Source organism: Echiichthys vipera, assembly GCF_963691815.1.
Source record: "Echiichthys vipera genome assembly, chromosome: 2".
NCBI lineage: Eukaryota > Metazoa > Chordata > Actinopteri > Perciformes > Trachinidae > Echiichthys > Echiichthys vipera.
Window position 1 is genome coordinate 1,649,424 of NC_139827.1, and position 10,662 is coordinate 1,660,085.

Below are 10,662 nucleotides of genomic sequence, written 5' to 3' on the forward strand. Positions count from 1 at the left end.
TTTACCCATAATGCACTTCTTTATTGAGCAGCAGACAAAGTTCTCAGTAACAAGCATCAGGAAAGACGCGGAGGAGCGCGACCTTTGACCTTCATCAGGACGGCGTCACGGCGACGGCGGACGACACAAACGCAGTTTATCAGAGAAGAAGAAGAAGAAGAAACGATGAATCTCTGAGGAGGTGCAGCCGGCGTCTTCGTCTGTCGTTGTTTTTTCCCAGAATGCCTCAGTGGTCGAGGATCCGCAGGTTCCCGGAGACGATCTTGTTCTCCAGCATGGCGCCGGCGGGGATATCGATGCGGTCGCCGTGGTTGGCGATGATGATGACGGTGCCCTGTTGGAGGTAAAGCGAGTTCATTGTTACACACGCTGAAGTCGATCCACACTAAAAATAATCTGGGGCGTTCTGCGGCGTTTTCAGGGAACGCCGTTCCACACGGGGCATTTTTACGGACACACACTCACACACACACACCTCGTCTCTCTCTCTCTCTCTCTCACACACACACACACATCTCGTCTCTCTAACACAGACACACACACACACGTCTCGACTCTCTCTCTCTCTCTCTCTCACACACACACACACACATCTCGACTCTCACACACACATCTCGTCTCTCTCTCACACACACACACACCGTCTCTCTCTCACACACACACCTCGTCTCTCTCACACACACACACACACCTTGTCTCTCTCACACACACACACACACACACACACACCGTCTCTCTCTCTCTCTCTCTCTCACACACACACACACCTTGTCTCTCTCACAACACACACACACACACCGTCTCTCTCTCTCTCTCTCTCTCACACACACACACACACATCTCGTCTCTCTCTCTCACACACACACACACACACACCTCGTCTCTCTCACACACACACACCCGTGACGTTTTCACACTAAATACCCCAGACATATTTAATTGTTCGTAATGTTGAGTAATAACGCAAAATAATTATTTTTTTTCATCCGACTCGTTTAGGCTGTGACGGCGTTCTCGTAAACGTTTAAAAGTGTTTCTGCGCCTGTTTTTGTAACTGTTCCCGCGTCAGGAAGCGTTTACCTTCAGAGAGACGTTCTTGCCGAAGGTCACGTCTCCCGACACGGTGAGGTGGTCGAGCTCCAACATGTCGGGGATGCTCTCGAACCGGCACAGAAACTCCTGAACCTGCAGCAACAACGACAACAACAAACAGATTCAAACAACAACAACAAACAGATTCAAACAACAACAACAAACAGATTCAAACAACAACAACAAACAGATTCAAACAACAACAACAAACAGATTCAAACAACAACAACAAGCTGATTTAACGTCTGATTCAAGGTCGTCTCAAAACACGGATATTTTCTGGGATTAAAGTCGTAGATTAAGAGACAAAACGAAGCAGAGTAAACCAAAGCGCCCCCGGAGCGTAGCTGACCTTGGTGAAGGAGCTGCCCAGCTTGACGTGCGGCGTCGTGGGGAACTCCCTGCTCTTGCTCATGGTGAGCGAGCCGGCGTCCAGGCTGTACAGGTTGGACATCACCAGCAGCAGGTCGGACGACGTCTTCACCGGCAGGAAGCGGCTGCGCGGGACGTTCACGCCCATGGCGTTGTTGAAGCTCTTGATGGCGGCGCCCACCGCCGTCTCCAGCTGGATGACGTTCAAACCGCCGTCCAGCGTCTGCGGAGAGACATTCAGGGGTTTGGGTTAGTGTAGGAAACGGGAACGCCGGGCGGGTTCGTGTCGGTCAAAGCATTTTGTTTTCGTCAAATCTGTATCTATTAATTGATGCCTGTATTTATTTAAATATTATATTTGGTCTATATATTATTATATGAATTAATTTGTTTTAGTTTTTTATGTAAAAATAGTCAGAAAATGTTGTTTTCAGCCTCTGAAACCGGGAAATATCTTATTTTGGTGTGTTTTTTCTTGTAAAACTGAACATTTTTGGACAAAAACTACTTAAAAAGTGTAAAAAAACAAACAAAACAACTAAAAAAAGTCAAAATATGTTGAAAAAAGTGTAAAAAGAAAAAAGTAAATATCAGAAAAGACTGGAAATGCTTGAACAGTGCTCGTCAGAAACCGGGAAATAGCTTATTTTTGTTTTGTTTTTCATATAAAACTGAATTTTTTTGGACAAAACTACTTTGAAAAAGTGTAAAAACAACGAAAAACAGTCAAAGTATGTTGAAAAAAGTGTAAAAAATCAAGTAAATGTCAGAAAAGACTGGAAATGCTGGAAAAGTGCTTGAGTTTGAGTTTGGAAAAGTAGCAGGACTCTGATTTAATGAGCACAGAAACCGTGAGCGTTGGCGTCGCATCACAGACGGTTTACTACAACAGCACGAGGTGGAATCAAACAACATCACGCAGCGTGGACGCAGCTCGCGGCTGTAACCACGTGCGTTATCTGTGTGCGTCACCTTGGGGTTGACGATGATCTCCAGGTCCATGCTGTTCCGCTCCTGCAGCCTCTTGACGGCGGGCAGAGAGATCCACAGGTTGTTGGTGTTGAAGATCTTGAACTTGGTGACGGACTTGAACTCGTCCACGTGCGCCTTGGGCACCTGCGCGATCTCCAGCAGCCTCAGGTGATCCTCGTACTGGATCAGCGTGCCGCCCTGCAGGGGGGGAGCAAACACAGGCAGCGCTCAGAGATGGAGCAGGACCTCGTCGCACCGCGGGGGCCGAGGGCGGCGGCGGCGCTGACCTTGACGTCCGCTCTGGTCTTGTCCGTGACCTCCATGATGAACTCGCAGCGCCTGTCGGCCGGCTGACTCATCAGGTGGTGGAGGATGAAGAGGTCGACGGTGGCGCCCAGGTTGTCGATGTTGGACACGAAGATGTACTCCTTCCCCTCGGCGATGAGTTTGTCCAGCAGTCCGCAGTTGGCGAAGCTGGCGTAGATGTCGCCGTGACCCGGCGGGTACCAGGCGTCGCCGTTCTCGCCGCTCATCCCCATGTTTTTGGCGATGGGCAGCAGAGACTCCTTGTTGATCCTCGGATACCTGCGAGAAAACGGGTCATCAGCGGAGACGCACGGAAATCAGAGTCAGACGCCGTTCGTTTTTAGGTTTGACTCAAAAATTCAGGGAAGAAATGAATCAAAGATAAAAACAACAAAATAAAGTCTGGAAAAATGTCCTGAAAGTCAGATTATATGGAAAAAAGTGATTTTATGGTCCGTCATAAAAGTAACGGTTGGAAAAAGTATAGAAATAGAAATATTTGATTGATCCAAAGCTGGGAAATTTCTGTTTTTTTAGAATAAAAATACTTGAAAAACTGCGATTAAATGTTGAAAAAGGTAAAAAAAAAATCTAAGTATCTTAAAAAAAAAAGTCTGTGTCGAGAAAAGTGAAAAAGTAAATGAAAGAAAAAATTTTAAAAGTCAGAACATTATATTGGAAAAAGTGATTTTATAGGATGTCACAAGAGTAACCGTTGGAATAAAAGCGTCTAAAAAGTGGGAAAAAAGTAAAAGAATAAAAATATTTTGTTGATCCAAGCTTGGAAATTGCAGTTCTTTTTGTAAAAAATTTTTAGAATAGAAAAACTTTAAATTCTACGATTAAATGTATGAAAAATGTAAAAAAAAAAGTCATAATATAATGTTGAAAAATCACCATTACATTGAAAAAGTCATGATGGGAAGTTAAAACAGTAACTTGGAAAAAGTGAAATAGTGAAAAAGAAAAAAGTCACAAAATAAAATGTAGAAAAATGTGATGAAAAGTTGACGATATTGGAAAAAGTCATTTTAGTGCATCAAAGGAGTCGATGTTGGTAAAAGTGATATAAAAAAAAAGTATAAGAACGAGAAACTCAGAGTATGTCGGAAAAAAGGTGAAAAAAAGTTAAATGTCGGAAAAAGTAGAAACTGGAAAAGTGAAAAAGTCGTGACGGTGATTTTGGTGCTTTTCAGAGCGGCCGCTGTTTTTGTGGGTTCAGAGGGTTCAAGTCCGGTTTTCAGGGTTTCCTCATGATGCGTCCGTGCGTGCGGGCGTGTGCGCCTGCGTGCGTGCGTGTGTGCATGTGTGGTGCGCGCGTGTGCTAGCGTGCGTGTGCTAGCGTGCGTGTGCGGTGCGTGCGTCTGTGCGTGCGTGTGCTAGCGTGCGTGTGCTAGTGTGCGTGTGCTAGCGTGCGTACGTGTGTCTGTGCGTCTGCGTGTGTGTGCGTGGCGCCGTACCTGCTCTGGTTGAAGGTGTGGATCTGGACCCGGTGGTGTTTGTACTTCTGCAGGATCTTGTTCGTGTCCTCGTCCGTGTTGAAGGAGTTCATCAGAACCAGCGGAACGTCGGCGCTGAACGTTTTGTTCAGGTGCTGAAAACACAACAGAGAAGAGTCGGTTTGAGCGCTCACGGGTCTGAAGGCGCCGTGCGTGCGTGCGTGCGTGCGTGCGTGCGTGCGTGCGTGCGTGCGCCCGTCCCCACCTCGATCTGCTTGACGGTCAGGTCCAGGAAGGTGTTCTCGTTGCGGACGCTGATCAGGCTCTTGGGGCCCTTGCAGCCCATGCTGGTGCCCAGGCCGCCGTTCAGCTTGACCACGGCGAGCTTGTTGAGGCTGGCGGCGATGTTGTCGGGGAGTCCCTTCGCCTTGATCTTCTCGTACGGCTGGATCTGAACACACACACACACACACACACACACACACACACACACACACACACACACACACACACACGGAAACATAAGAGTGCACTTTCTGTGTACAAATCACACTTGAACGTGTGTTTCACATCTAAACCAGTTATTATTATTATTATTATTATTATTGTTTTTGCTTTATTTATATTTTTACCAACTAAACAACATTTCCAAACTTCTCCATGACCCATAATAACTTTTCCAGTACACCAAGAAAATAAAGTATATTTTTTATGGACGTAAATCTTCGCTGTCGCTATTTTGAAATTAAAGAATTGAATTAAATTGAATTTCTAACGCTGAATATTTACGCATTTAAAACATGAATCTGAACGTTTTGACTGAACCCAACTCTTCATTTCTACGTGTTTGTGAATTAAATGTTAAATAATTAAATGTTAAAGAATTCAAAGCTATGATATTGTTTTTAATGTTGAGTTTTTGTCACAAACTGATGAAGAAATGTGACTGAACTCGTCCATAAGAGCAGCTCTGACCTTTAAAAGCTCGCCAGCAACACGTGACAGCAGGAGGACGCATGTATTTATGGACTCTGTGTGTGTGTGTGTGTGTGTGTGTGTGTGCGTGTGTGTGTGTGTGGGTGGGTGGGTGTGAGCGTGTGTGTGCATGTGTGTGTGTGTGTTGGACATGTAGACAAATGTCACCGTCCTAAAACCAGACTTTCGAATGCTGCGGCGGTCAAACTATTCTTAGTCCTAACCTTCAGTGTGTGTGTGTGTGTGTGTGTGTGTGTGTGTGTGTGTGTGTGTGTGTGTGTGTGTGTGTGTGTGTGTGTGTGTGTGTGTGTGTGTGTGTGTGTGTGTGTGTGTGTGTGTGTGTGTGTGTGTGTGTGTGTGTGTGTGTGTGTGTGTGTGTGTGTGTGTGTCCGTGTGTGTGTCCGTGTGTGTGTGTGTGTCCGTGTGTGTGTGTGTGTTTGGCTTCAGCCTGAATGTTCTCCGTCCTCAGATCCGGTTTCCTCGGCTTGTTTCTGATCCCACGTTACAAACGCTCGCCGTGGGACGATGAGTCAGATCGTTTTCAGTGTGTGTGACATGTGTCGTGCACAACACACACACACACACACACACACACACACACACACACACACACACACTCCGTCACGGGGAAACTTGAGTGACTCCATTACTTTCAACCAGCTGAGAGTTTCTAAGAGACTTGACCAATGGACCAGTGGTGCAGCGCCTCCACACGCTGTAGTACCCATGCCGGGCCTGGAGGTGGCGCTGTAACTGCCACAGAAATACACCAACAACAGAGAAGAAGAGACGGGGAGACGCTGTGGAGAATCCTTCACTCTGCAGTTAGTGTCCTCACTGAGCAGAGGGGGCTGCTGGGAGCCCCTTCACTCTGCAGTTAGTGTCCTCACTGAGCAGAGGGGGCTGCTGGGAGCCCCTTCACTCTGCAGTTAGTGTCCTCACTGAGCAGAGGGGGCTGCTGGGAGCCCCTTCACTCTGCAGTTAGTGTCCTCACTGAGCAGAGGGGGCTGCTGGGAGCCCCTTCACTCTGCAGTTAGTGTCCTCACTGAGCAGAGGGGGCTGCTGGGAGCCCCTTCACTCTGCAGTTAGTGTCCTCACTGAGCAGAGGGTGCTGCTGGGAGCCCCTTAACTGACTAAACATGGACGCCAAAGGACTAAACATGGACACCAAATGAGTAAACATGGACGCCAAAGGAGTAAACATGGACGCCAAAGGAGTAAACATGGACGCCAAAGGACTAAACATGGACGCCAAAGGACTAAACATGGACACCAAATGAGTAAACATGGACGCCAAAGGAGTAAACATGGACGCCAAAGGAGTAAACATGGACGCCAAAGGACTAAACATGGACAGCAAAGGACTAAACATGGACGCCAAAAGCTGTCCTTTAACAAAGTCTGAGCTTTCACCGTCCAGACCACAACGCCATGGGGGGCGGTTTACAATCCTCACACTCTGGGCCCCGGTTTCTAAAGATCCAGTTTTTAGGCTCCGATAACGCCGGCTGCTGTGGACGGAAGACTGAACCAGACTAAACCAGACTAAACCAGACTGAAGATGTGCGGTTTCAGGAAAACGTGTCCTTGTGTGGACGGGCCCTTGATTGGCTGTTGACACAGGTCATGTGTGTCACGGTCTAAAACCAGCTGCTGAGGATTTGACGGGTCTAAGGACACAACATCAGCATGTTTGAGTCCAGACGAGACGGGTCAGTTCACACTACTGCAACTTTCTGCGACGTTCTACGACAGTTTTGTTGCGTTCTGAATCTTTGGTCTGAACTGGGCTTAAGTGCTGAAAAAGACCACAGGATGATTTTACACTAGAATCACCCTTTAAGTGTGTGTGCTGGGCGTGCTCTTCAATAGAAAACCTTTCCTCAGAGCTCAGGGAGTGAGAACTACACCCTCTTTAGGTGAACTGTTCCTTTATTGCACCGCAGATGCAGTGAAGAGTGTGTGGTCCTGACGTCTGAGCTCAGTTTGAACATGACCTTGGCTCCCAGCACAGAGGAGTGAAACATGAGACCCCGGTCGGCCTCGGGTGAACAGCGTGAGCGCCCCGTGGTGTCCCGTGCTTACCGAGTCCTCCGGCGGCCGGTTGATCTTGGCCCAGTCCACTGAAGGACCTTTGACCTGCAGGAATCTGTGGAAGAGCTTCTTGAAGCCATCGAAGTCTTTACGGGTGATCTGAAACATGAGGACAGACACAAGAGTCACATTTTATGACAGTGACAACAAAAGTGTGATGTTTTCTGCAGAATCAGTGTTTTTTCTTTGGTTATTATTTAGTTTAAAGCAGGTTAAACTCGCACATTTAGAGTTATAATGATTAATATTTCACGTTCATCTGCAGAACAAAACAATAATGGAACCACGATTTACTTTAAAACATTATCTCATCTCATCTTCAGCCTCTGATCCTGGATCAGGTCTCGGGGGCAGCAGCTCCAGCAGGGGACCCCAAACTTCCCTTTCCCGGGCCACATTAACCAGCTCTAACTGGGGGATCCTGAGGCGTTCCCAGGCCAGTGTGGAGATCTAATCTCTCCACCTGGTCCTGGGTCTTCCCCGAGGCCTCCTCCCAGCTGGACGTGCCTGGAACACCTCCCTAGGGAGGCGCCCAGGGTTCATCCTTACCAGATGATCCTGAACCACCTCAACTGGCTCCTTTCAACGCAAAGGAGCAGCGGCTCTACTCCGAGTTCCTCACGGATGCTGAACTTCTCCCCCTCTCTCTAAGGGAGACTCCAGACCCCCTCCTGAGTTAAACCTGTAATGAAGCACGTTAATGAAACAGTCTGTAACAGCTTCACTACTTCTGACGGCTCCCCTTCAATCACGCTCAGACTGGAGGGAGACGCAACCGCAGCAACGGCGGCTTGTTCACTTGCGGTACTTTGCCGGATTCGTCAATAACGCAGAAGTCTGTGTGTGTTAGAAGTCTGATGTGTGTTAGAGGTCTGTGAGGTTTTTACTGAAGCAACCTGGTTTCACATTTAAGCCATTTAACAAAGATTAACACACATTGAACAGTTAATGGTCGTGCATGATGCTGATGCGTGCAGAGTTGGGTTTTTTCTGGGTCACGACAAAAAAGAAGCTCAAAAACGTGTGTGAATGTTTCAACAACAATCTTTCACTGTCGCTTTGTTTAACAGCTGATATTTGACGCCTTGACTTTGTCGTTTTCTGCCCCGCTGAGCGTTTGGAGTTTGCGTTCACGTGTAGACGGACGTATTTTAAGAACGAAGGACGTATGGACAGATAGCGTTCGTGCAGACGGAGCCTCCGGATGTTTTTGTCTGTTCCCATGTTCAGGTCTGGTACAAAGTATTTTTCCAGCTTTTGTGTGTGTGTGTGTGTGTGTGTGTGTGTCTGCGAGTGTGTGATCTCAGGGTTGTTCACCTCATGTTTCACCACCAGGCCTAAACTCCGCGCTGTTATCTGTGTGATAAGACGACCCACTGGACTCTCTGTGTGCAACACTTTACAAATATTTGCAGCAGAGGCCAAAAAATCCATTTTGTCATATTTGGGCAAACATGAATGATTGATTCTGAAAATCAGGTTGGCCGTGTCTTGTTGCTAAGATACAAATATCGGCAGAAGGATAGAAAACTAGTGAATGAGTCCTGACCCCAAGTGAAGGACTTCAAGGACCTCTGGATCTTGTTCACGAGTGAGGGGACGATGGAGCGTGAGTTTGGCCGGAGAATCGGAGCTGCGGGGGCGGAGCTGCAGTCGCTCTACCGCACCGTTGTGACGAAAAGAGAGCTGAGGAAGGCAAAGCTCTGGATCTACCCTCAGTCCTGGTTCCTACCCTCACCTGTGGTCATGAAAGCTGGGTCAGGACCCAAAGAACCAGGTCCAGGTCAGGACCCAAAGAACCAGGTCCAGGTCAGGACCCAAAGAACCAGGTCGGAAAGGAGCCAGTTGAGGTGGTTCAGGATCATCTGGTAAGGATGAACCCTGGGCGTCTCCCTAGGGAGGTGTTCCAGGCACGTCCAGCTGGGAGGAGGCCTCGGGGAAGACCCAGGACCAGGTGGAGAGATTAGATCTCCACACTGGCCTGGGAACACCTCAGGATCCCCCAGTTAGAGCTGGTTAATGTGGCCCGGGAAAGGGAAGTTTGGGGTCCCCTGCTGGAGCTGCTGCCCCTGAGACCCGACCCAGGATCAGAGGCTGAAGATGAGATGAGATGGATAGAAAACTCTGAAACCGTCGACTATCAGTTTGAAGACGATTTTTCTGGTGTCAGCTGATATCCGAGCTAAGACTTCCTCTTCCGCGTGCGTGGCGCTCACTGTTTTACGGTCTGATTCGCAACTTGAGACGCGAGAATGTTGAGTTGAGATTCGATGTCTCAAAAAAACAGATACAAATAATAACAAAAAACAAATAAACAGCTAAATCTTGTTGTTTGCAGCGTTTGCGTGACGGCCGATGCGTTCTTCCTCGTCTAACCCTTTTTCTTCTTCCACACCAAAGCACGCTCCAACGTGATTGGTCGATGCGAGACACAATTAAGAAAATACAATGACGTATTCGGGCCAAGTATGAAAAAAATGTTAATTACAGAAAAAAGTTGCAGATTAATGGGATTAAAAGCAGCAGTGAGGTTTGGTTTTTGCGCAGCGTTTTAACCTGAAGTTGAGAATTTTTCAACTCTCTGAAACCAGAAAAAGACGCCAAACTTGCACCAAATTGACGCTCAACGCCTCGTCACGCGGCCGGTGTTTCAGTGAAACTACGCCACGCTTCAAAAGGACAAACGGCTTTAGTGGAGACACGGCTGCAGCAGGTAGAGTTCAGCAGAGTCTCAGTAGAGTTCATTAGAGTTCATGTATCGATCGGTTAAACCGTGACGCCTCTTGGATCGTGGGCGTGGACGTGTGTCTCACCTCGGCCTCGGCGCCGTGGGCCGTGTCGATCAGCGCCTCGAGCTCGCGGTGCATCGACTCCTCGTGCTGCTGACGGAGCTTCTCCTGGAACTCCGTCATGGCTCCTCTGGTCAGATCTGCGGACACACGCGGAGTTCATTTACAGTTCAGACAGAGTTTATTCATCCGCGTGTTTCAAGGTCACAGACGAAGAGTTTATGCTTTACATGAAGAGTTACACAGAAACAGAACATGTCCTTTACTCTTTAGAGAAACCAAACCTCACGGCTGCTTTTAATCCCATAAATCTGCAACTTTATTCTTGTAGATTTGCGACTTTTAATCCCATAAATCTGCAACTTTATTCTCATAGATTTGCGACTTTTAATCCCATAAATCTGCCACTTTATTTTTGTAGATTTGCGACTTTTAATCCCATAAATCTGCAACTTTATTCTCGTAGATTTGCTACTTTTAATCCCATAAATCTGCAACTTTATTCTCGTAGATTTGCGACTTTTAATCCCATAAATCTGCAACTTTATTCTCATAGATTTGCGACTTTTAATCCCATAAATCTGCAAATATTCTCTTAGATTTGCGATTTTTAATCCCATAAT

At 47.4% G+C, this 10,662-nt stretch overlaps 1 protein-coding gene across 2 annotated transcripts in view; it reads right to left on the bottom strand.

Moving 5' to 3' along the window:
- LOC310954984 (UTP--glucose-1-phosphate uridylyltransferase-like) overlaps window positions 1–10,662 on the bottom strand; it is a 14,657-nt gene continuing 3,995 nt past the window's right edge. For both annotated transcript variants that reach the window (XM_083924697.1, XM_083924696.1), the window contains exons 2-10: window positions 10,064–10,179; window positions 7,242–7,349; window positions 4,447–4,632; window positions 4,203–4,336; window positions 2,724–3,021; window positions 2,437–2,634; window positions 1,445–1,687; window positions 1,081–1,185; window positions 1–334 (exon numbers count right to left, since the gene is read on the bottom strand). In XM_083924697.1, coding sequence (XP_083780823.1) covers window positions 227–334; window positions 1,081–1,185; window positions 1,445–1,687; window positions 2,437–2,634; window positions 2,724–3,021; window positions 4,203–4,336; window positions 4,447–4,632; window positions 7,242–7,349; window positions 10,064–10,162 — 1,479 coding nt within the window. In that variant the 5' untranslated portion in view covers window positions 10,163–10,179 and the 3' untranslated portion in view covers window positions 1–226. The remainder of the gene's footprint in view (window positions 335–1,080; window positions 1,186–1,444; window positions 1,688–2,436; window positions 2,635–2,723; window positions 3,022–4,202; window positions 4,337–4,446; window positions 4,633–7,241; window positions 7,350–10,063; window positions 10,180–10,662) is intronic.